The 27,977-nt window shown below is 35.0% G+C and overlaps 2 protein-coding genes across 2 annotated transcripts in view; both read right to left on the minus strand.

Moving 5' to 3' along the window:
• Positions 1 to 2,371, minus strand: part of LOC149806886 (uncharacterized) — a 79,530-nt gene extending 77,159 nt beyond the window's left edge. Inside the window, exon 1 of the mRNA XM_089959129.1 lies at positions 2,237 to 2,371. The gene's annotated coding sequence lies outside the window, so the exon portion shown is untranslated. The remainder of the gene's footprint in view (positions 1 to 2,236) is intronic.
• Positions 172 to 27,930, minus strand: LOC149806887 (uncharacterized). The gene is made up of 6 exons (XM_089935091.1): positions 27,725 to 27,930; positions 15,430 to 15,555; positions 12,966 to 13,055; positions 7,084 to 7,297; positions 2,237 to 2,345; positions 172 to 403 (listed from the first exon to the last, which is right to left on the minus strand). Exons 1-6 carry the CDS (start codon positions 27,782 to 27,784, stop codon positions 172 to 174), a joined length of 831 nt encoding a protein of 276 aa, XP_089791217.1. The 5' UTR covers positions 27,785 to 27,930.
• Positions 27,931 to 27,977: the final 47 nt, after the last annotated feature.

Genomic DNA, 27,977 nt, shown 5'->3' on the forward strand with positions numbered 1-27,977 from the left:
CCAGTCAGCCAGTGACAGCTGGATGCCCAGCAACAGTGTGGTTTTATTATGCATTGGATCCAACAGATCTGGCACAAACACAATGTATCCTGACTTACTGGCCTGGAGACCATGCTCAGACATGGAGGGGGACTTACACACACTGGGCAGTTTAAAATTGGGAAACACTCCTCAGTGAGTTGGAAATGCAACCAATGAACTAGTTAGCTGGACTGTCTTCTCAAAAGGTCTCCTGTGATGAACAGTCTGTGATGGCTGCACGGTCAATGATGGCTGGAGTGCCAGTAACTGTGCAGTGTATAAGAAGGTGGATCCAACTAATCTGATACATTCACATGCACCTTGACTTATAGGCACAAAGGACATGCTCAGGCACACAGGGGACTTAAACCCACTGAGGTACCTAAAATAGGGGAATATTCCCCAATGAACTGGTATCACCAATAATGAACTGTAAGTTGTCTTCCTTGACTTATTCCGTCTTTCCTTCCCTTCAATGCCCAATGGACTACGACTCTGAACAGGCATTTCATGACATGTTTCCTGAAACAAAACAAGAAGAGAGAACCAACCAAAAGATTTCCAAATCAGTATGTCACAAACTAGCTCACAGCACAGATTAGGAAATCAGTATGTGACTAACTAGCAAATACAGAAGCCCAGACTTCCTCTGACCATGTATTACAGATGCAGCGTATCATAGATAGTGTATACTTAGTATAGTCATGGTTGACTTCCATGCTCTTAAGTTGCATATATAGCATTTAAAGAACATTCAAAGCTAAAAATTTACACCACCAGGTGGTGACAAGAGGAGCAGTGGGCAAGAGTTATTACCCTTTGCCTATTGAGAAATAGAAAAAGATGATCTTCCTCATTTAGCTGGGCTGGATTTGTGAGGCAGCAGGCTAATATTCCTAACGTAATGTGATGGGGAACATATCATATGCAGAGATAAAATTACAGCTTGCATATATAATGCATGATTTTAGTTCAATTTATACTTTTTGGCAAGATTATTGGATAAATTAGGAGGAAACCTACAATCATACACTGCTGAATAGACTATAAACTAATTTTTTTATATATATGCTGCAACATCAACATGTTGCAATGATCTTGGCAAAGGCCATGCTTATCTAACGCCACCTTAGCAAGAAATTCCAGAGTAGAACTTGAGTTTATTATTTATTAGTATAAAGTACAAACTAGATGAATGGGGCACAACTTGCTCATGCAAAAATAACCCTGCCTCTCCTGAATCCCATTCCTACCTCAGGACAAGACAAAAAGTACAATAATTAAAAACACTATTGCAGAATCAAAGTAATTTGTCAATAAGTGCATCAACAGAAGATAACCTTAATATTTAAATAGTTTCATGTCAATCCATCAAAAACTGCAGGACCATTTGTGCTCAGGGCAAAATACTTGAATACAAGCACAAAATATACTGAAAAATTATTTACATTCTGAACTCACTAACTATTCTACATGTAAATTTGGCTGAATTATTGTGAACTAGAAATCTGCAATGAGGTCAGGTGCTCTGAATGCTTTATTACATTACTCTTGTGTACTTTTTTAAAGTTTGTAAAGCAGTGTTGATATGTTGTTTTTCCTGATCTGATATGTTCTGAAGTTTCAAAAATCCATCTGCTCTAACATTTTCCATCATATAACATCCAAAACTCATGCTGATAAGAGTTTCACTTGACATCTGACACCAATTTCTTTATAAGGACAGACTGGTTCACAACTTCCCAAGCTTATCAAGAAAATAAATCTCTGAGGCAAAGTCCAGATTTGAAGAAACCTGTTTTCTTGGAAATGGGTCATATACAGTTGCGATAAATAGCAAATAAGGAAAGTACTTTTATGCCATTCTCACCTTTTTAAGAACATTTTCAAATTTATATCAGTGGAATTAAAGAGATAATAATAAAAATGACAAAAATTACTTTTTATTGTTTTCTTTATCTTTCTTTTTTATGTACCAAAAAGGCTTAATCCATATACAGTCAGGCATAATTTGGTATAAAAAAATAACGATTACACCAAAAGCATATTGGTTGGCATGTATGTATTTGTACAAACAAGTTCCAGACATAAAATCTTTGCACCACAATATTTTAGAATCTGGAAAACAATTAAATCAGAGCACCTCATTTTTAGATGCATGTATAGGTAATACAATAATAAAAAAAAACCTGGTGGAGGATGAATGTTTACTTACTCTGTAGTTATGAAGACCCCATGTGTCAGGGGATGAATTTGGCTAGAAGGACAGTTATGAATAAGAACAGATGCTGGTCCCAGTATTAAATCCCCTGTCTTTGCATCACCTATTCAAGAAATATATCTTAATTTCATTATTTGTTTGATAATTAACAGCAAAAACATTATATATACAAAGAACCAATATTATTAGAAAGAAATTCCAATAGATTAATGTTTGCCAGGAAGAATGCAAGCATAAATTTGTCAACACTGAACGAATCAAGCACATGTTCAATCAACACATTGACCTACAGACCACCATATTTTTATTTGGCATGTTCCATCTCCAATTTTTCAAAGCTGTGTTTGCACTTTCATTTATCCAAAGTGTCTCATTAAATACTATATACAGCAACTAAAATTTGATTACTATGCTTGGCAGGCAATTATCAAGATCCAACAGTTTTTGTAATCAAATACCTGATGGTAAATAACTTTCCACTGGCATGTTTAACCAGAATTATAGTAGAAAGCAAAAAGGTGGGTTTTTCCCAGGAGGAGTCCAAGTTTTATCTTCACCAAAGGGATGGGTGTGATGTAAAACACAAACAAGAACTATACCAAGCCTAAGATTCAGGAGCCCAAACAGTGCAAAAAGCCATGCACTTCTTTGCACCTTTACAAGTTACAACACATCTTGTGCCAGAAATGGGATATCTAAAAATGATGGGCTTGGGCTACCCTTTATTTGAGTAAAGTAGCCCTACTGTATGATATCATGAATCATTCTACTTAGTTTTTTAAAATATACTGACAACAATACTGTACAAAGGATAATAATTATTACTAATAAATATGAAGATCCAAGGATAGCTTTAATGCTAACATTCATATTCAAGTCCTTTCTTTGTCTATGGAATTTAGGCTGCATTACCATGTGACTTTGAAATCCTAGATTCAATTTATTATTCTGGGAATATATCATCCATTCTAAAACTGTCATTTTCACTATGTTTTCTGGTCTCTTCAAACGCAAATACCACCTTTAAAAGCAAATAAACTATCACAAGTATATTAAAAGCAAATAAACTATCACAAGTATATTGTATCAATAGACTAGCATATGTTATGAAGTAAAATGTATTTCAACTCTTGAGGAATATTTATACAGGCATGATCAAGAATCAAATGGTTGAGAAAAAAAGAGATGGGTTTTTGTGGATGTGTTCTGTCTCACCTGTGTTTATGCTTCATTTGTGTCAATGCATTATGTGGTGTATCTGTGTCCATCTCAACCATCTCAGTGGAATAACATTTGTGTCTCACCTGTGTTAGTGCAATGTCTGTCTCACCTGTTTTATGGCATTATGTCCAAGTCTCACCTGTGTCATTGCATACCAGTGTGCTTCATTTGTCAGTGAAATAATGTCTCTACCTCACGTGTCAATGCAATAATGTCTCAGCTGTGTCTATGCAATCGTCTGTCTCAACTGTACATGTAATGTCTGTATCTCACCTGCTTCAGTGCATTAATATCCATCTCACCTGTGTCAGTACAATGTCTGTCTGTGTCATCCCACTTTTGTCCAATCCTATAATGTCTGTGTCTCACTTGTGACAATGCAATAATATGTCTCATCGATGTCCATGCTCTGTCTCAACTGTGTCACTGCAATAATGTCTGTGTCTGAAGTGTGTTCATGCAATAATGTACATTCCAAGTGTGTCAGTACAATAATGTACTGCATCAATTTTTAATAATGACATTTTCATTTAAATTTGTGGCTTTGGGAAGAAGCTCTTTTTCTCCAAAGAATGATTGCTGAGTCTTTAAATTCCAACAAACTATGAATCCATGAAAATTGGTACCTTGTGGAAATCAATTGTTAGAGTAAAATATGTTTCTTCAATAATACTTACCTGATGATAACATGTTAGAAGTACATGCAAACCCAGCCCTTCAAGCTAAATAAGATGTTACCTACACCTTTTTGCTCATGTTTGCAACAGAAGTGATAATATGTCATCTTACAAAGGTGAGAGTCAGGCAAGAGTTTTGTCCCGATCAATTGAGGAACTGGCACCAAATCCAATTAGTTATCAGCTGCTACATCCACTCGTGCTTGTAGGTACACTCTTTCTTGAGAAATCACAGATACAGGATTCACCTGTGCCTAATGATGCAATTTTAAATGCCTAGCCCTATGGTCCATAGTACTTTCTATTCAACCTGGTTTATGAATTCTCTCAAGTAAATGATTTGCTACTACATGTAAGGTAGTATGCAGATCTCACTTGGCATTTATTGTTTTTGTATAATGTCCTCTTCACAGTCAGTTCAACACAATATTTGAATGACTGCAGTTGTGTATGCCATAATATGCTCTCTTTGTTTACAGGTGTCAACACAAGGGGCAGGACTGAATGCAAAGAATGCAATCAGCTTGAGTTTGATAGTCACTTTACCTGTATAAGTTGTGAGGGGGTACAAAATTCAGGCCATACATGTAATATGTGATCATGTTAGTCTGAAAATGAATGGGCAATCTCCACTATTAATAACTAACTAAGGCAAATGATAAAGCTAAGATGTGCACAATCAAGGATGAAGAAACCATCCACATTGTCATCAATGCTACCTCTGTTGAGAACTTCCTAAAGAAAAATGTCAGCAATTATGAGCATCTCACTACCACAACAAAAAAGCTCTTCACAGTACAACCTATTGGGCCAGTACCAACATGGTATGGTGGCCCATCTGGAGAGGCCGTGAATATACTGGCAATAACAGGCATACCTCAAGTATTGGCTACAGTGATCTTTCTTGGGAAAACCAGGACCAGACATCTGCATCAATACCAACTCATAATGGGCTACACCAGTTTCAATAAAGCCTCAGTGTATTCCTTCAATTTCTTAGAACGGGTACAGTGTTCTTTCTTTGCCGTATACAGTGTGACCTCACTATAACACGGTAGTTGGGGTCCATAGAACCCGACTGTGTTATAGACCAAACTGTGTTATAACCAACCAAATCAGTTATATGAAGAAAATTATGCATTTATCTGTGTCAGGCAGAGGATGGGTAATAAAAATGGGTGCAAAAATATGTGTTTTGGATTTAATGAAGACAAATTAGTTTGAAAAACACTTGTATATTGACAGCTTACATTTGCATAGTACAATCCATAATCAGTAAAGTACTGTATCTGTGTATAATAAATCCATGAATTTGAGTATAAATCACGTCATAACTTCAAGTATGACTCACATTCTGTTAGAAAACAAATAAAAAACACAAACACATATAGGACCAAACAGATGTCTATTTCTTATTGCAGCAGCAACATCAAATGTATCTAGAACATGATTGAGTCTGAAATATTTTTTTTCAAATGCCTAGTATTTATACAGAACGATAAATTTTAAAAACAAAAGGAATTAGTCGCTGTTTGGTCAAGTGTAGCAGTTACTTTTCCTGCCTTTGAAAGTTGGTCAATTGTAACTAGTGCCAGTAGCATAGATAGACCTATAAGTAGATCTCTGGGTTTTTGGGAGTGGTGGTGGTGTTTTTTGACATTTCTGGTGGCAGAGTAGTACTGAATTCCATGTATGTATCAGATTGTTTTTAAAAAGGCCAGCAGATGATGAATACACTGGTGTTTTGTTTTGTTCTGATTAACTATAGAAAATATGAATGTTCTGAAGGATTTAATTCTATGAGTGAAAAGAAGATGAATTTTACTTACCACCCACATATAGAGGACAGTAAAAATAAATATATTAATTACTAGTGAGCGGCCGATAATCCAACACCATTTAGTTCAAAAGATCCATTATGAGATAGAGCTTTTTCGGGTTGATCTCCGCTGCCCCAAAATAATGCAGACACCTCACAGCATAAAGTACTCAGGCCAGATGTCAGAATAAGTGGATTATGATATAACAATGCAGTGTTAAGTTGGTTAGTCATATTAACAATGAATTTGTTTATCTAGCAATATATAAATTCCAGTGCATCTTATATGAAGTTTGCAGTTTACTTTCATAGTGCCTGTGAATTTCTTCACTCCAAACCCATGTTCAATATACAAGTTTAATCAGCCAACAGTCTTGGGGAGGGGGGGGGGGGAATTTTACCAGATGGAATATTTTGTCGCCAGTAAGCAAAAAAAATCTTTACCTGCGACATTGGAGAAGCTCAGCGTGATTCCTCAATAAACTTTTTACACTTTATTTTTCATACTTTTAAGAAGAAAAGACTTTTTTCATGCATGAAATACATGTATATGAAATTGCAGGAGCCACACCAACATTATCTTATATTAGAATTCATACATGTTCGCTTCCCCAAAAGTGATAATTAACTTTTTACAAGTTCAATTTCATGTGCGAGAAAAGTACATGTAAATGAAATTTCAGGAGCCAAGCCAAAATCATGATATATCTGAATTCATGTTATAATGGAGCATTCTTTAGCAGGGTTACATTGTACCCAGTCCAGGCTTAAAGACCTAGATGGTACTAAACATCTGCATTGACTCAGGCTAGTGTAACTGGCACCAGAATTGGTGAACTGTCTCACATTAATCAGTACCTCATGGTGGGTCCAGTTGATGTACTTTTAACATATTATTATCAGACACATGTTTTGGAAAAATCTATTAAAAAAGTGCATTCACAGTATTTCCCCTTGCCTGAAATGCAAAACTTGAACACAAAACTGTAACACTCAGTCTGTTAGAAATGTGTTTCCTTTACCTCACCATGCTTACATGGGTGAGACAAAAGCTAACTCCTAACATATCCTATTGACTGAAATCTTTCCAGACTGGATAACACAAAGATGCCTGTTATACTTAACTCCCTTTAGCTGCCTTCTGCAGATACAGTAGGCTGGCTTGTTACTAGAAGAAGACTGCCTTTTCTCACACCAGAACAGTGTATTCTGGGATATATTATAACAGATATCTACAACTTCTGCAGTTGGTGCATTACAAATATCAAATCTCTGTGACAATGACCAGCCTGAGTCTTGTTTGAATGACCAGCGCAGCACACATCCATTGGACTGAACCTGTAATTACAAAGACATAAATGAAAAAAGTAACGGTTTTTATTCTTGTAAGAATATAAATAGCTATTGAAAACTTCAGTATTTGACTTCAATTGTGAATCAATAAACTTCAAATGTTCACATAAATATAACAACTTCTGATGTCATGTAGATGTTTTATAGAGTTAATATATTCATGGTTTTCATTTGATTAAATTAACACCAAATGCCATGACACAATTCTGAATGTAAATTCAACCTTAAGTATCTTTCAGAACAATGTAAGTGGATGACAAGATTTTGTAACTTTTGAATTGTTATAGAAATTCATTTTCAAAATGGTTCTAACATAATGAAGGATATTTTAATGGCATTTTGAAACAAACAAAATTCCCCAGACTTTCATTTACACCAATTTAGAATACAAAGTAAAAAGTAAAAGAACTAATGGCATTGCAAACCTAATCCCAAATCATCCTAGAATTACTAAGTTAACTTAAGTCCCAATGAATAAAGTTCTAAATAAATGTTAATGGTATTCCAAACAATTTCCAATGTTAAAGGTGTTGATGTATCTGTAGTGACCTGTAAAGTGGAGATGTGCCAACAGTCTTTTGTTGAATGACAATAAGATAATACAAAGTTTCCTTGTATGATTTTGCTATAATTCCTAGTTAATATTTCTTTCCTAGAATATTATATTAAGGCACTTTCTATTTCCAGAGAAGAATAATTTCTATTAAATAATTTCAGCCCAAATCATACTCTGAACACAGCAATGATTCTACTTCAAGATCTTACAGCACGAATAAAGAAAATTTCCCATAAACAAGATTTTATACTCCTCTACCTGACCTAGGTCACAATCAGCATTTTCATCAAAAACAAAAAATTACTTAATGGAAAATTTTGTTCTAGAAGATTCCTAATATTTACAAGATAAAATCTGTTAAATTATAATACATAATGTGGTAAACATAATGTCCTTGACTAAAACCAAGCTAAAAATGTTTACTTCTATTAATAATGATCATAATATTAAACCTATATTAAACCCATATGATAGAGAAAATATTAGCAATGTATTTGCGTGGGTTCAAGTCTCAGGCTCGTCTAAAGTGGGTATGTGAGAAAGCCTTCCAGTAGCTTCTTGAGGGTCTGTGGTTCTTCCCGGTGTTTTCCAGAGTTCTTCCTCCACCAGGAATCTATAGAACAAGGAGGTGCCACTTGATATAAACAGAGTGGAGTCTTTGGAATACTAACCAAGGAATCTATAGAACAAGGACATGCCACTTGATATACATAGAGCAAAATCTATAGATCACTAAACAAGGAATCTATAGAACAAGGACGTGCCACTTGATATACATAGAGCAAAATCTATAGATCACTAACCAAGGAATCTATAGAACAAGGACGTGCCACTTGATATACATAGAGCGAAATCTATAAATCACTAACCAAGGAATCTATAGAACAAGGACGTGCCACTTGATATACATAGAGCGAAATCTATAGATCACTAACCAAGGAATCTATAGAACAAGGACGTGCCACTTGATATACATAGAGCAAAATCTATAGATCACTAACCAAGGAATCTATAGAACAAGGATGTGCCACTTGATATACATAGAGCAAAATCTATAGATCACTAACCAAGGAATCTATAGAACAAGGACGTGCCACTTGATATACATAGAGTGGAGTCTTTGGAATACTAACCAAGGAATCTATAGAACAAGGACGTCCCACCTGATATACATAGTGGGTAATCTATAGACCACTAACAAAGGAATCTATAGAACAAGGAAGTGCCACTTGATATACATAGAGTGGAGTCTTTGGAATGCTAACCAAGGAATCTATAGAACAAGGACGTCCCACTTGATATACATAGTGGGTAATCTATAGACCACTAACAAAGGACTCTATAGAACAAGGAAGTGCCACTTGATATACATAGAGCGAAATCTATAGATCACTAACCAAGGAATCTATAGAACAAGGACGTGCCACTTGATATACATAGAGTGGAGTCTTTGGAATACTAACCAAGGAATCTATAGAACAAGGAAGTGCCACTTGATATACATAGAGCGAAATCTATAGATCACTAACCAAGGAATCTATAGAACAAGGACGTGCCACTTGATATACATAGAGCGAAATCTATAGATCACTAACCAAGGAATCTATAGAACAAGGAAGTGCCACTTGATATACATAGAGCGAAATCTGTAGATCACTAACCAAGGAATCTATAGAACAAGGACGTGCCACTTGATATACATAGAGCAAAATCTATAGATCACTAACCAAGGAATCTATAGAACAAGGATGTGCCACTTGATATACATAGAGCAAAATCTATAGATCACTAACCAAGGAATCTATAGAACAAGGACGTCCCACTTGATATACATAGTGGATAATCTATAGACCACTAACAAAGGAATCTATAGAACAAGGAAGTGCCACTTGATATACATAGAGTGGAGTCTTTGGAATACTAACCAAGAAATCTATAGAACAAGGACGTCCCACTTGATATACATAGTGGGTAATCTATAGACCACTAACAAAGGAATCTATAGAACAAGGAAGTGCCACTTGATATACATAGAGTGGAGTCTTTGGAATACTAACCAAGGAATCTATAGAACAAGGACGTGCCACTTGATATACATAGAGCGAAATCTATAGAACAAGGACGTGCCACTTGATATACATAGAGCGAAATCTATAGATCACTAACCAAGGACTCTATAGAACAAGGACGTGCCACTTGATATACATAGAGCGAAATCTATAGATCACTAACCAAGGAATCTATAGAACAAGGACGTGCCACTTGATATACATAGAGTGGAGTCTTTGGAATACTAACCAAGGAATCTATAGAACAAGGAAGTGCCACTTGATATACATAGAGCGAAATCTATAGATCACTAACCAAGGAATCTATAGAACAAGGACGTGCCACTTGATATACATAGAGCGAAATCTATAGATCACTAACCAAGGAATCTATAGAACAAGGAAGTGCCACTTGATATACATAGAGCGAAATCTGTAGATCACTAACCAAGGAATCTATAGAACAAGGACGTGCCACTTGATATACATAGAGCAAAATCTATAGATCACTAACCAAGGAATCTATAGAACAAGGATGTGCCACTTGATATACATAGAGCAAAATCTATAGATCACTAACCAAGGAATCTATAGAACAAGGACGTCCCACTTGATATACATAGTGGATAATCTATAGACCACTAACAAAGGAATCTATAGAACAAGGAAGTGCCACTTGATATACATAGAGTGGAGTCTTTGGAATACTAACCAAGAAATCTATAGAACAAGGACGTCCCACTTGATATACATAGTGGGTAATCTATAGACCACTAACAAAGGAATCTATAGAACAAGGAAGTGCCACTTGATATACATAGAGTGGAGTCTTTGGAATACTAACCAAGGAATCTATAGAACAAGGACGTGCCACTTGATATACATAGAGCGAAATCTATAGAACAAGGACGTGCCACTTGATATACATAGAGCGAAATCTATAGATCACTAACCAAGGACTCTATAGAACAAGGACGTGCCACTTGATATACATAGAGCGAAATCTATAGATCACTAACCAAGGAATCTATAGAACAAGGACGTGCCACTTGATATACATAGAGCAAAATCTATAGATCACTAACCAAGGAATCTATAGAACAAGGACGTGCCACTTGATATACACAGAGCGAAATCTATAGATCACTAACCAAGGAATCTATAGAACAAGGAAGTGCCACTTGATATATATAGAGCGAAATCTATAGATCACTAACCAAGGAATCTATAGAACAAGGACGTGCCACTTGATATACATAGAGCAAAATCTATAGATCACTAACCAAGGAATCTATAGAACAAGGACGTGCCACTTGATATACATAGAGCAAAATCTATAGATCACTAACCAAGGAATCTATAGAACAAGGACGTGCCACTTGATATACATAGTGGGTAATCTATAGACCACTAACAAAGGAATCTATAGAACAAGGAAGTGCCACTTGATATACATAGAGTGGAGTCTTTGGAATACTAACCAAGGAATCTATAAACAAGGACGTCCCACTTGATATACATAGTGGGTAATCTATAGACCACTAACAAAGGAATCTATATAACAAGGAAGTGCCACTTGATATACATAGAGTGGAGTCTTTGGAATACTAACCAAGGAATCTATAGAACAAGGACGTGCCACTTGATATACATAGAGTGGAGTCTTTGGAATACTAACCAAGGAATCTATAGAACAAGGAAGTGCCACTTGACATACATAGAGTGGAGTCTTTGGAATACTAACCAAGGAATCTATAGAACAAGGACATGCCACTTGATATACATAGAGTGGAGTCTTTGGAATACTAACCAAGGAATCTATAGAACAAGGACATGCCAGTTGATATACATAGAGTGGAATCTATAGACAACTAACCAAGGACTCATCACTTGATGTACATAGAGTGGAATCTATAGACAACTAACCAAGGAATCTATAGAACAAGGACGTGCCACTTTGATATACATAGAGTGGAATCTATAGACCACTAGCCAAGAAGTCACCACTTAATGCACATAGAGTGGAATCTATAGACAACTAAACAAGGACTTACCACTTGATGTACATAGGAGTGGAATCTACAGAACACTAACCAAGGATTTGTCACTTGATGTATGCAGAGTGGAATCCATAGAACACTAACCAAAGACTTGCCACTTTAAGTACATAGAGTGGAATATATAGAACTGATTGTGTAGAAAACTAAGGATGTGTGTGTGTGTGTGTGTTTGCATGTGTGTGTGTGTGTGTGTGCATATGTGTGTGTGTGTTATTTAGATTTTTAACTTAGCTTTATTAATTTTAGTTATATCGCTATGATGTCTGCAGTGTGGCAGTTTAAAGTGATGTCTAGCACTAGGGCATCATGCCATAGACATGTGGCATCATGTCCCACCGTCACATAAATCCTGACACCGCCAAACAGTCCAAACCCTAACCTCTTAATGGTGAGCACCAAGCGAGGCAGCTGCAATTACCATTTTTATAAGTCTTTGGGATGACTTGGCCAGGCTTTGAACCTACTATCCACTGCATTCCAAAGTAGACACTCGAACCACTTAGGACACTGGAGAGGTACAAGACTTGCAACTTGATGTACACAGAGTAGAATCAATAGAACACTAACCAAGGGCTCATCAACTGATGTACATTGAGTGGAATCTACAGAACATTAAACAAGAATTTGCAACTTCATGTACAGGGAAGAATGTAACTGTTTATCATGTTATACTTTAGAAAAACACAGCAAACATTCAAGGAAAAAGAGTGGTAGTTGTTTTAAAACCAAATAAATTTCATTCACTAGGTTCCAATGAGGTAACCCATCTTTAAATTGGCAGGATGTTTCTACAAAAAAGCCTGTGGTGTTCCAAGTCTGCTTCAAATTTGAGGTGGTCTGAAGATTCAAAATGTTTCCCCAAACTAATTTCAAGTACTTTGAAAAGATTTGTACACTGTATTTGCAGGAATAGCTTGGATGCTAGGATTTTTCACAGTAACAGTAAAACCATGACCAGTTTTTATTTTTGCTATAAATTTTTAACTTACAGTGTAAATTGTGTGTGGCACACCCTTAAGGACATCTAATAGCTTGGAACCAGTATCCAAGATAAGATGGACACCAGAATTATTTGGCTGCTGTGGAAAAAGAAAAGATCTCAGATTAGCACAAATCATAATATGCAAGAGTAAGTTTTGCAAATTTATTTAAATCAATTTATACTGTATTTGCAAGACAGGTGTTTTCATTTTGCTCAAGAGAAATACATATTTATTATATAACTATATGCTGTCTTTATTAACATGAATAACATTTTTCTAAAAATGTACTGGAATAGCTATACATGTATTTTGATTTTATTCTCCTGAAAAATGTCAAAGATTTAAAGCAATATTATATTAACATTACTTTCATCTATGATTACACCGATAGAAAATATAATGTCTGAAGTTAACTGGAGTTACTGATAAAGTCCTATGGTTGACCCATTTAGGCACCCCACCCCCAATCAAAATGTGTCTCCTGTTACCTAACCAAATCTATTTTAATGGCCCACACTCTGCAACTCTTTATCAAATGTGCAAGAAAATTGTCAGTACAGAATGTGCCCAGTTTTTCGGAGACCTGGTAACACAAGATTGGAAACTGTGAACTTACACAAGCTGGACACCTTTTTTCTTCAAAAAGTGAGTAGTCTTTCCTACATTTTTTTTCTTCCCCATACCATTACCAGAATCACATTCTTTTTTTTTTGGCGGGGTGTGTGGCCTTATTGTCAATGAAATAAGCTGAATATATATCTAGCTAAATCTCTTCAAAACAAAATTTAAACTGTAACAAGAAAAACCGAAGTATCTAAATCATTAATTTAACCTCATTACTATTTCTTCACCATCCCCCATAATTATTCTTACACTTTATGTATTGCATCATAAATCATCCTTTATCTAGAACAAACTAATGTTCCCTGACAAGTTTAATTAATCACTGGTAATACTAAATGATAATTAATACTTGTGATTCAAACTGAATGTAGCAGCAACAGCCTTTGTTGAATAGTAATGTTCTACTGATGACTCTTGTAACCCATGAGGTAGTTAAAGTGAAAGAGGGTCAAAACGTATGACAGACACAGCCATGTGCAAAGGATATATGCCAATGTGTCATTGTCAGAAATGAGTCTACCTCATTCCATTTGATTTTATGTGTCTGTTAGAAATGAGTCTACTTCAGTGCATATGGCCTGCTTCCACTATCCTAATACAACATGCAGTAATAATGAATGCAATGCCACATGTGTAATTTTGACTCAAACAAATACCAACAGTACAAAAAATACTTTTACAATCTGGCTAGATGATTCAGTATATTCATTTTAATTAGTTTCTCAAACAGGCTACAGAGTTCAAGATCATTTTTGAAGCTTTAACTAAAGGAATGGTGACCAATTTGCTCACATATATATAGCATCCCATCCCAACCATGTATAATTTCATTTCATTTTTGTGCAGAAACTACTCTGCTTCAGTGATCATGACCAATGACCTTTTGATAGTAATCGAATGACATCTGTGAGATTAGATTTCCAAAGATTCTGTCATTCAGCTTCAAGCAGCTCTTATACAAGATGCAGCAAAGCTGCGATTTGAAGAGATGTACGTCTTCAATGATGACCACAACATAAAAAATTGCAGGTCTAGTTGTGCTAATGATATGTTGTGCACTGCATTAGGGTACATGACAAAATAGCCAATAACTCTTACACAAACGATGAGATCATGTGATTTGAAGAAATGCAAATCCTCAGGTGATGAAGATAATGTTTACCAAGTTTTCATGGCAATCCACTAAAAAGAGTGGGACTAGTTGCATTAATAAAGAGTTTTCATAAACTGCATTATGTTGCAAGGTAAAAGGGCAATAACTCTAACAAACTCTGTCAAAGAAATATGTGTCATCAGGTCATGGCCATAATATTTACAAAGCTTCATGGGAATCCATAGCAACTGTTGCATTAGTTTCACTAATGAGATTTGTTAGGATGGAAGGATGGGCAGACAAACCAAAGGATGGTCATACGGTTTACTACCAATACAGGGACACAAAAAGATAGCATCTTCCTTAAGTGATAGAGTTGAGAATACTAGTTAATCAGAATTTATATACAGTACACAGCAACCTCTTAAAATCAAAAAGCAACTGGAGCAATATAAATACTTTTCTTCTGAGTAGTGTTCTGTTTCCTGAATTAATTTTATTCAAAATATGAGAAAATTAAAAGCCAAAATAATTTTTAAGTTTTAAGGTAAATCTGATTTACTGAAGCTAGTCTTGAGGGATTTCACTGTGCTTAGATTAAATATTATAAATACTATTTTTTTAAAAACCATCAATTTAGATGCACCATAAAATTTACTATTATATGATAAATCCAAGGATTTTAAAATGCTTTTCATGTACACCAAATTGTCTTGCCATAAACACACATACAGTAGTACAAAATCCTATTACATTATCCAGTCTTTGAGCATCCACACTGAGGAGTTGTTGCCCTTCATGTACACTGATGAATATGTGTCCAGGACTAAGCCATATTCTGTCAATGGTCCCATGCTGATTAATGATATCCTCTAGAAACTGAAATAAAATATAATATAGAATTTTAAAGTATCAGCAGAAATTTCTAACCTTTCTTCAAAACAGTGCAACTTGATCCTATGCTTCTCATACCAATCTCAACTAAAGATGTTTCAATTCTATTCTAGGTTTACAAGCATTGCTTGGAAGTGCAAATCAAGGTGGGTACTCCATCCATCTATACTTGTACAAGTAAGTCATATGGTTGCTTTTCCTCTGATTTTTTCCTTAAAAACTACTGCCCTATGAAGAAAATGTCACTGGTCTTAAATAGAATGCATCAGTATAAACCAAAAAAGAAAAAAAAAGGTTTATTGTATTCAGCACATTGGTTTTTGCATCTAACATATACAATCTGCACACAAAAAAACTGGTCAATTTATTTTAATGCAACTATTTCCAAATGATGTAACATTATCTATGCTTAGCATCTTTTAACAAGCTGCAAAAATATTTTTACTTAACAAAAGATGGTCTTGGTATATGCTAACTTACAAGTAATGCAATGTAAATCATTATGATTGGGCGTCAGGTCAATCATGTAACAGCCAAACACAAGAGCAGCTGGCCAAGAAATCTGGATCAGCAGTATGCTCTCTGTTTAAATTTCATTCAACACTGTTCATGAAAACAACTGTTTCAAGATTTCTCTATTTCTTTTGTATTTTCATCCATATTTGATAGCTCATCAGCATAACTTATCCAATATTGAAAGATCACTATGTTAGGATGCCTGGTGTCAATGATAAAATTGTATCAAGGTGTTCTACTTTCAGTCATGACAACGACTGTGATGGCAGAAAAGCATCATTTATATCAATCACCAAGGCAATGAGTTCAGCTAGAATAAATCTGACCAGTGTCTCTCAAGCAGATTTTTATAAAATGTTATGACAATAGCCACATTTTATGGTAGATTAGATTCATTTGCATAAACTCAAAACCCTATGTGCCAGAACAATTGTTGTAAAATGTATCAAATTGTTTAAAGTAATTTAAAGGAGTTTAAACTTTTAGCAATGATGGCCTTATCTGAGAATGAATCAACATCATTTGTATAAATGTAAAACCACTCATCACCAGAATGCTTCCTGGCAAATTTCGTAAATTTTTCTGCATAGCAGTTTCTAAGAATTCATCATTTATTTTTTTTGGTAATTGCAGCCAAATACGATAGTGGATTGGCATCTTTTGTACAAATATAAAAGCTCTTTTATACCAGAACACTTTTTGTAAAGTTTTGTGAAATTCTCTTGAGCTGTTTTTCAAAAGTCATTTAAATGTTGCTCTATTTTGAGAAACACTGGCCGTATCTAATGATGGACAGGCATCAGTTGCATAAAACTGAAAGCACTTTATGCCAGAATGCTTTCTGTCAAATTTAGTGAAATTCTGTTAAGAGCTTATTGTGAAAAAAAAATTCTCTTCTATTTTTAGTAATGGTGGGCATATTTGATAGCTGCAGATGTAAGGATGCTTTCAATAATATTTGGTCACATTCAGTTAAGTGAATTTTGATAAACTGCTTAAAGATTTTTCTCGTTAGTTTCACTATAAATTGAAGTCTCTATTAAATGTTATTTATGGGCACTCTTTATTTACAGAGACAACAACTTGAATTAAATAATTTGAATAAATAAATTCCAGCATAAATGAAACACTGAACACAATAATTATACAATTGATTTTCCTCAGATCTTACAGCATGAATGAATAATTAATAGAAAAACAAGATTTTATAGTCCTCTACGTGACCTTGGGTCACAATTAGCATCTTCTGTAAATAAAATCAATTATTATCTACTGGAAAATTTCATTCTTGAAGATTCCAAATGTTTACAAGATAAAATCTTAGTTATAATTAGAAGGTCTGTTACTAAAATTATAATAAAAAATGTGCTAAACAACAGGTAGACATGGCATTTCATGGGGAATTTCCAATGTTCTGAACTCTGAGATAAACATGTTTATGACACCAAAATCAATGATTCAGGTCAGGTAGAAAATGAACCTATTTTGGGCAAGGTCAAGTCCAAAATACAATTATTCATGGCATATAATGAATTTTTTTTAAAAAACTGAAAAAAATACAAATTAAATATACATAACACATCCCCACATAAAGAAAAAAAGTTGTAAGCAATAAAGCTTTCTTTAAACTATTAGTCAAATATACATGTGATAAATTTTGTATATAAGATGAAATCTTCTGAATGTAATATTTCTACACACATGAAGGTGCATCTGCTATTAGACTGTCTTTGCCCTTGATGTGCCCGATGTCAATATTGTATTACTGCAACATCAAACTCCATTTTAATAATCTTTGTTTTTCATTTTGCCAATGAAAGCAAGGGGGTTCTTATCACAGCAATATTGTATTGTAAAATGACCTGAAAATCAACTGTTACTAAAGGCATAACATGTTTCAAGGGTTACCATAATTATCATAACTGATCTGGTGGCCTAAGTAGTTACAGCATCTGCCTGAGATGCAGGAGGTCACAGGTTCAAACCCTCAGTACAATCATACCAAAGACATAAAAATAGTACTAGCAGCTGCCTCGTTGGGTACTCAGCATTAAGAGGTTATTATTAGAACTGGTCAACCTGGTTAAGGATAATGTGATTAGGGGTGGGACATGATGCTACATGTCTGTGGCATGATACCCCAGTGCTAGACATCACTATAAACTGCTACACTGTAGAAATCATAGCGATATGACTGAAAAATTGTTAAAGCTATGTTAAAAATCCAAATCACAACTTTGGTTTCCTTACTCAATAATTCTGTCAGAGGTTCAGCAGTTGTGGAAAAATTGGAACAACATTTCTGATTGTATTCAGCTATGCCAAAAAATCGCACAATTTGCTTTTTACAGACAGATAGAGAGAATTCAGAGATAGACAGTCACTTTGACTGCAGCATCAATAGGTTTAACTTGTCCATGTGCACAATATGTTCTAGAAATGTAACAAACATGGAAAAACTCATTTTTGGACAAATTGTCAAACTTGCATCAAAGAGACTGTCAAAGAATTTCCAAATTATCTCAAAGTGATCTTTTCTGGTATCATCATAGATGATGATATCATCAATGTAAGCATCACAACTGTCTATACCAGATGTAATCATGTTCATTAAACATTTAAAAGTACAAAGCGAACATTTAATCCCAAATGGCATCTCTTTATATTGATACAGTCCATCTGGAGTAACGAATTGTGAAATTTACCCTTTGTATCAGTGAAATTTACCAGAATCTCTTCAAAAGGTCAAATTTTTGGTGCCATATTTTGCATTTCCAGTTTTGTCAATGCAGTGATTCATTCTTTGAAATGGAAATGAATTATTTTGGTCATACTGTTCATGTTTCTGCACATGCAGAAAGTATTATCTGGTTTTGGCTCAAGAATACATGATGAACTCCAGCCACTTTTACTGGGTTCTACAAAATCATTTTCCAACAAATACTTAATTTATTTTTCAAACATTTCTGTCTAAGAGGGTTCATCCTGTATAGATATTGTTACACAGGTGTGGAATCTACAATTTCAACAGTTTGATAGATTTTATTTAGATTTTCAAGTTGGAACATCTGGAAACAAGTACTCATATTCAAGTAATAGCTGTTTTAGTTTACTCTCTTCTTGTGGGTGAAGTTTTTGGTCCATATTATTCAATATTTCTGAATTCATAAGATTGGTGACACCAAAATCACTACAGTCTGATTTATTCCATTGTTTTTCCTCATTGTATGGGAACAGGAACAACTAAGTTGACTGCACAATTAACCTGGCTATCTCAATCAACATATTCTTTTAATATATTAATATGGCAAAGTTGTTTAGTTTTCACCTCCCAGGAGTAATAACGATTTAAATCACTTGCTGTCTTTTCAACTAGGTAAGGACCATAGTACTTACCCTGAAGAGGATTTTGAGGTAATGGCAAGAGAGCCAGAACTCTATCACCAGGCTGAAAACTACTTTCTTTTGTATTTTTGTGGTCCCACAAGGATTTTAAAACTAAGTCCATGGCTGCTAGTTTGGTTAACATAGGAGTCCCACCAACAAAAGCTGTAGTCCCTTCCCAGAAGCATGTTGGGCATACTTGAAGTGGCTAAATGTCCAGATTAGAAGAACCAGTAGTTACCATTTAGTTATCAGTTTTAGCAACTCTAGCACTCTTTTAATTCTCGTTAAAATTTTATTCATTTTGCCATTTAACCCCAAAATACTTATCCAAATCAGCAAACAGCATTTTGTCTAAGTCTCAATTTGTCTTGATTTCGAGGTCACATGCACTTTTTATTCAGCTACACATGGAAACTAATAATGAAAGTTATCATCTGATGTATTCTTATAATGGCCACATCTACATCTCTGGGTCTTTCTGTCTCTCAAGAGTCTTTGAACTTGCCCAGCTATTGTTTTATGATGTAATCTTACAATGACAACATGCACACTGTGGGGTCTTTAAGCCACTGAATTATGTCATTGTAAATATCAGCACAGCAAAGTCATCAACTGATCAACACACTTTCCCATTTAGCAGGTGGTTGAAGCAGGATTGCAAGTCTTTGAATTTGCCATCCAGCTACTGCATGCATATAGGACTCCCACTTAAGTACTTTTCAGCATCCTAGATAAAAAAAAAATCTGCATCCAAATATGCGTGACTAAGCATTTCTGAGACTTCTGATAGTCAGGAAAATTTCTGTATCTTCAGTTGAAGGAAGTTTCTCTGTTAACAACTTCACTGGTCCATGGACAGTATGTCCAAAAACTATTTCAAAGGGACTACATGTATATCTTAAATATTCTTGAACTGATTCCCTAACAGCAAACAACAGTAAATGAACACCTTCATCCCAATCTTTTCCAGTATCAAAACAATATGACCAGATAATATTTTTCAAAGTTTGATGAAATATTTATACAGTTCCTCAGCTTTCAGGGTGATTGGCATAAGACTTAATGTACTGGATGCCTAATTCATGCATAACTTCCTGGAAAATTCCAAACAAAATATTTGACTCCTGATCAGATTAGACATACAGTATCTGGGAAGGCCAAACCATGTATAAAAAAAAACATCAGAGCCTTTACTATTGTTTTAGTTTTAATATTTCTCAAAAATATTGTACGCACACACATTATGATCCACAGTCTACCATTATTCTGCTAAATGGGTTGTCAAATACAGGAGCAGGTTGCAGATGAGCCTTACATACCATTTGACACATGTAACAAGATTAGAAGTATTTACAAACTTTTAATTTTCAGCCAAAAAAATTACTAAAGATATTATCATAAGTCTTACTGACCCCTAATGGATCAACCAAAGGAGTTAATATCCTGTCTATTTGACTTAGGAACAGCAATTTGATAGCTCACTGACCACTTGTTGTCAAAAGTGGGTACCTCAGGTGGTCTCCATTTTCTCATAGGGACCCCATTTTTAACAAAATAACAAACAGGTACTTCTCCGGCTTCAGTTTTGCTAATAGCCCTCTGAAACAGATTTCAGGACCTTGTTCCTGTTCAATGACAAGTGACTGTCGTTTGTCACCCTGATTAGAATAAAAAGAATAAGTAGTAAAATGAGGATTACTGTGATCAATACCTTTTGATTAATCCAAAACAGGAACAAAAGTGACCTTATCAAAAGCTCGACCAACAAGCATGTCAGCTAAAGGAATAATTTCCTGATCAACATCTCTCTCATGAGCTTTCTTTGCCATAACTCTAGTAACGGCACAAGCTGGGTATAAATCAGGAATTTCATTTTCAATAGATGAACTTTCTGATCCAAACAAGGCATCTCATTACACATGGATTCACCACAACCTTATCTCCAGTTAGAGCATTGCCAAGCAACAGATAAATACCCTATATGGGTAAAGACATCACTGTTCCGACTGCCACAAGTCCTTAGACTAAGTCTGATGACAAATTTATGCAATGGAAAGGAATATTAACAAAGCCACACTCTACACCCTGAATAAGAATACTTTCCACAGTAAAGAATCAAAACTCTTGATTATGAAACCAGTCTAAGTGTGGTCATCTGTGCTGGCTTTTTCGATGATGTGTGTGCAGACATGGCCCAGCAAAGTTTGGCCAACAAGTTTGATAACAATGAATATCTGAAAGAACAGATTCAGTTATCCACCAAGAACAAAAAGGTGGTGGGCAAATTCAAAGATGAATGCTAACTGATCAGAGAGTATGTGAGACTACAACCCAAAATGTACTCGATTGTGATCAGGCCCAAAAACATCAAAAAGGTAGTATTCCACAAGTGATTGTGCAGAAGGACCTCAGGCATGCACTGTACCTGGAATGTCTTCGAGGCCGTTGTGAATTCAAACACAAAGCCAATATGATACAGTCCAGGAACCATCATATGGGTGTATGCACCAAGGCAAATTTGTCCCCCAATGGATACCAATAGATTGATAATCCCTGATAGTATCAACACTAACGTGTTTGGTCAACACTCTATTGCAACCTGTACTGGTTAACAGCATGTCAACACAAATCATGCTGGCAGTCTGCTGAACAATTTGGATTTCTTCTCATTCAGATGCATGTCTAGGAGGTATTTCTCCATCATGCAATGATGGCCACAGTCAGTAATGAGCTGATCGTCTTGGAGTATCAATCCATTCCAAAATGGCAAACATGTCCACAGACCAAACTGGGTGAGTGGCATGACATTGTGGCCTGCATTCCAACTCTCCAGGCACATACAAATACTGAACAAGCTTGTCTCTGAGCGGTTGCAATGTGCAAATCACATTGGCTGGTTTTAACTCATTAGCCAATGTGCCAAACAGCTAGGCATTCCCCTACAACATACTTGCAGAGATCACCTAGAGCAGTGTTAGCCTTACCAGTGTCTGTATCCCTGAGACTTGCTGACAGCACTTGGCTTGCTGACTTTTACAGAGGGGGCTACTTGCAATAAATTTGTTATTTTTTTTATTTATGTTCCTTTAACTAAGGTGAAATTTGACATAAAAATGGGACATTACTCATCTACACAAAAAAGATAATGTTTTTTTTAATCATTGCAAGTACATAAAACTATGGCTGTTTGGTACAAACTTGTGTATCATGATTTATGACCTGTAAAAATTATCTTGCTGGATGGAAAAATAATATTTAAAAAATTTGATTTTTATCACCCCAGTGTTACATGTGATGCATCTGTCCGACCAGTAACATGATATCAATGACTTGCCCTGACATAATACTTTCAGTAAATTAAACAGATGTTCAATGTGGAGTCATTTTATATTGTGTTTGAATCAAGAAATAGTAAACATACGACAAATTTACAAATTTACACAAACTGTGTATTCACTGTTATGTGAGTAAAATTTGGGGTTCTGTTTTTAACGAAATCCCAAACAGTTGCAAACATTCACTTTGCACATGGCACACTTGCTATACTGTTGTGAAAAACCATAAAGGAACCAATCAGAGGTTGTTCAGAGGTGATAAGGATGCTTGCTAAGGATGACCATAAGGATGTTATGTAAATGGGTAAGTTACATGAAATGTGACAAAATAAGAGAATTCTTTAAATGGGTAGCAAATATACTTAACATAAATTGCAGTGGTTACGCTACTAGGGGAAGTGGGCGACTAAGTCACCAGAAAAATATAAAATTTCAGCTTCTTCTGTTAGAAAAACAAAAACTACTGCACCCTGCTATTTTCTGACATACAATGGCAATAGTTTATAACTTTTGATATGTTCCCTCGCTGTGGCTAAGAATTTCTGATAGTGTTCAAGCTGAAGGTAAAATGTATTCTATGCAGTGTTGATACCAATTACATTCACAAACAAACTCAGGCTGGTTCACATCCCTGTTTTAATAGCTGACTGACCATTAACCCTTTCCCTGAGCAAGATATCACTGCTCAATTCATAAAATTAGGACTAGTGTACTATTTGATGATGAAAAAAATACCAATTTCTATTTCAAAATTTAAACATCAGTATGTAAATAGTAACTTATTTTAAGAATGTAATTTATTTCTTATTTAATTATTGTTAAAATTAAGATTTTAACTGCCATGTTTGTGTTTGTTTCTTTACAAAATCAGTTTGAAGTGAAACTGTAATTGCGGACATCACTGTGTCTATGAAATACCAAATCATTAGGTTGTCTGTTTTTGTAAATAAGTAGGCAAAAAGATTAAGATATATAATTCAATGAAAACAAATTATGTGTTAGAAAATTTTGCCTCCATACTGAATCATGTAGATCAGAAACATGGAATATAGCTTTATGATGGAATTAAAAAAACTGCCGTTAAAGTCAAGGTTGTTTTTGTCAAAATATGAAAAAGACAGTGAAACAGATACTATTTAACCAATACATGTCATTACTACCAATGTATAGGCAAATAATAAAAACCATAAATTTGCAGTCCTATCAATGGATTGTTGTAACGAAAAGTGAGTGGTTATATTAAGAAAATCCCTCTTTCTAAAAGTAGATGCACTCACACAGCGCCATACATGTTCTTGTTTGTGTTGATTAGGTTGGAAAGAAGGGTCTAGTTCAGTCATATATCAACTTTAAAGCTTCAATGTGTTATCTACAAGTAGTTACAGTGTTGTTTTATCGGCAACAATCAAATTATTATGAACAATATGACATTTTCTCCGATGATCATGTTACAAGAGTTGTTTCAAACTAGTTTTGAAATCTTTTGGACTGCAACTGTATGTAAAACTTTCAAAAAATAAAATAAAAAATTAAGAGACTTTATAGAAAACAGCAGCATCAAATAAACAATAAGGACCAAAGTTTCCTTTGACATGAAGTGCTTAGTTCAGAAGACACACTGCACAAGTTGGCATGCCACTAAGGATACATAAAAGCCAAGAGATGCATAAAGAATCGATATTATTGTAAATGAAAAAAATCCAACAAAATATAAATCTAGGATGATGTCAATATTTTAAAGTACATGTACTAATACAATACAGACCAAATATACTAAATAATACATTGTACATATTAAGTATTTCTATTATAGATAACATCAAAATTACCATTGGTAGCCAAATTTGTCAAAAAAGTTGGCAAATTAAGGGGCAATGAAGACACTGAATACAAAATATTAACAGATGTTGTGTAGCTACTTCTAGCACCAAACCTGTCAATTGCTAGCTCCTACACATTTTATGAATTTGAAATAGAGAAATAAAATTTTGTTTGTCCATCCTTTATACTCAAGTTACATTTTCTGCCCTAACAAAGTTTTAATAGCAATTTAATGGAACAATAAGCAATGATGCATTTTTTTGTTGTTTTGTGCTAACTATAAATGGTCACTAACATTTTTAAAAATATTAAGAATATGTTTCACATGAGAATATTTCTAAATTCCTAATGAAATATTTTCTTAAAGGATTACAAGTATATGATAAATGCTGCTTTTGTTCATTATGTAGCTGCAATAGATTTATGCTAATTATAAATAATAAAATAAATCATCAGTTAAATATCTACTTTTACACAAGTTGAAAGTTCATGACAGCAATGTTCTGACAAGCAATATTTGAAATGGAAAACTGACAGTTATCTTCTAACTGTTATTGTATGGAAGATGGGATACTAGACCAATGATCCAAAACAAATTTGATGTTAAAATAAAGCATTTAAAATATGAGGCATTTATCAAGAAGAGCATATTCTTAGCCATTTGTTGACTTAAAGGAGGTTTCAAGAACACTTAATCAATCTGCATGCCAATTTTGTATCTGGGATGCAGAAAATCACTTATACATGAGTCCTCTGTATGCAAGCAATGGCTGGACAGCAAATTCAAAGGTTTGCCAGTCCTGCTTCATCCACCTGTTGAGTGTGAAAATGTGTTGATCAACTGATCACTTTAGCTGTGCTGCTATTTACAATGAGAGACGTCAGTGGCTGAAAGGCCCCCAGATGTACATGTCATCATTATAAGAGTTCATCAAAAGAACATGATATAATAGTTGGGTGCCAAGTTCATAGACTGACTACCAGTAGCTGCCGAGTGGTGGGAAAAATGTGCTGATATTTATGACTGAATTCAGCGGCAGAAAAGCCTAGAGATGTACATGTGGTCATGATAAGTGTACATCAGAAGAACAACTTTAGCTTTCATTACTGTTTTCATTTCCGAGTTAGCTGAATAAGTACTGCATGTGACCTCAAAATCAAGATATATCAAGACTGGGGTTAAGCGGCAAATGCAGGAAGATTTTAGTGAGATTCAGGGAGTGTTTAAGTTGCTAGAACTAATAGTTCAGATGGAATCGTAGCCAAGTGTAAGAAAGTGTGTGATACCTGGTATAGTGTTTGTTATAAGACTTTTCAATTGACTGACACAATTTCGTCTCACTCTGATGGATATACAAGAGCTATATGTCAGTGGTGTAAAGAATCTGGACAACTAACCTCAATGGCAACCAATGGTTCTTCACATCTGGAAAGAGCCACTTCAGGTATGATCAATAAACAGCTGGAAGGGGACTGCAATTTTTGATGGTGATACTCCTATTTTTATGAAAATAGTATTCTGGACTCCTAGTTTTAAAATCCTTGTGAGACCTCTGTTAATTATTCTAAAAATGATTGAAGAAAATGGGTCAAGAATCAATGAACAAGACAAATTGGATACAGTACAGCGTTTTTTGTGTAAATATCTACTATGAATAGCGGAGGGGTAATTAAGGTTTTAATATTCTTAATTATCCTTACTGTAGGACTAGGTGTTACACAAGTTTTCTGGAACGAAGAACCACTCCACAAACTCCTTAGTTATACAGACTTGGTACATAAATGTGGAAGGCAGGGTTGTGTGTGTAATTTGGATTTTTAACATAGGTTTAAAACATTTCCAGTCATATTGCTAACATGTCTGCAGTGTGGCAGTTTATAGTGATGTTTAGCACTGGAGCATCATGTTGCAGACATGAAGCATGACATCTCACCCAGTCACGTTAATGCTGAGCATCAAGCAAGGCAGCTGCTATAGTCTGGATATACTTCTCGTTTGTTTGTACAGCCCTCCCAATTTCAATAACAGAAATCTTTCAGGTGATAAAAAGTGCACAGAACTTGGTCTATTCATTGACTGATTTATAATTTCTAACCTGAAAATGACCAGAGTGGCACAAACACTAGCACTCTCTGCACCTTTCAAACTTAATTGACTTTCCATACTAATACAGTACCATGTTGCGTACACTATGGGCGAGTTGATTTCCTCAGACAACATTGTGACACAGGTCATCCTATTTGGTAGCTGCCCAATAATTCCATAAATTACAATAACGTTGAGAAGTTAAAGAGTTATATTCCTTTGCATATATGTGCTTAGAAATTACTCCGCTTGTTAAATCCACATGAAAGGCAAATTTTTAGTTGTCATTCTTTTCCTTTGCTTGATCTGATATTGTAAATATCAGAAGTAGACAACAATATTTTGCTTCTATGTACATATGTGCAGTCATGCATACACCCCTGTACTGAAAATGGACTTGTCCAGGAACTAAAGGGTATAACGGTATCAATTACGCAAGTCCAGGTGGGCAGAGCTTAAGGTGTAGGAAGACTGCATTCAGAAATAAAGAACAACACTAGCTGTGATTGGTGCATTATGTATGAGCTGTACTTTCTGTTAGGCTTTAAAAAAAAGTTGAACCTCTTGGCAACATGTGAGTTTATGTTAATTTCTATCTAGATCATATTTTGTACTTTTTATCATTTTTTTAAAATATGGTACACATGGTTGAAAATGTGCCTGTTGTCATTAAATAACTTTTACCCCTGTCTAGTTCCAGTAGAGTTATTTCTCTTAAATGCAGTGGAGTACCTGGTTATGTCATTGTCAAACTGACAATCTAGCTCTGTTCTCTATCACAGTATGTGACATGCATGCTGAGGTAGGATAGAAAGTATATTTATTTCACAAAACATTAGCATTGAGGTATATGGAAAAACAACTGGTACCGTGATACCTTAGAAGTGCAAGTCTGAAAAATGTCATCTCTTATGTTGGAAAATTTAACGCACAAATAACACTTACGAATATAATTTGTAAATTAATGGCTTAGGAGCGCATTCACACATTTTTTGCTAAACGAAAGTACCTTAGGTCTGCATATCGGAAAACTAGCTTCCAAAGGCCTCATCACAAACTTAACATTCATCTCAGATTTGTTCACCTACAACTTATTTACTTATGGAGTAGTAATAAAATTAATTATTCGCCCGTGTTGAAAATAATTCAACATTTTCATCCACCCTTCTTAAATCATAAATGTTTGGACAGCGTACAGTTCGTCATGCGACTTAAGTCTGGTACCAGGATCTCTGTAGATACGGCCCATGTAGGTATATAAA

Source organism: Sinohyriopsis cumingii, chromosome 1 (assembly GCF_028554795.1).
Source record: "Sinohyriopsis cumingii isolate HCF-2022 chromosome 1, ASM2855479v2, whole genome shotgun sequence".
Taxonomy (NCBI): Eukaryota; Metazoa; Mollusca; class Bivalvia; order Unionida; family Unionidae; genus Sinohyriopsis; species Sinohyriopsis cumingii.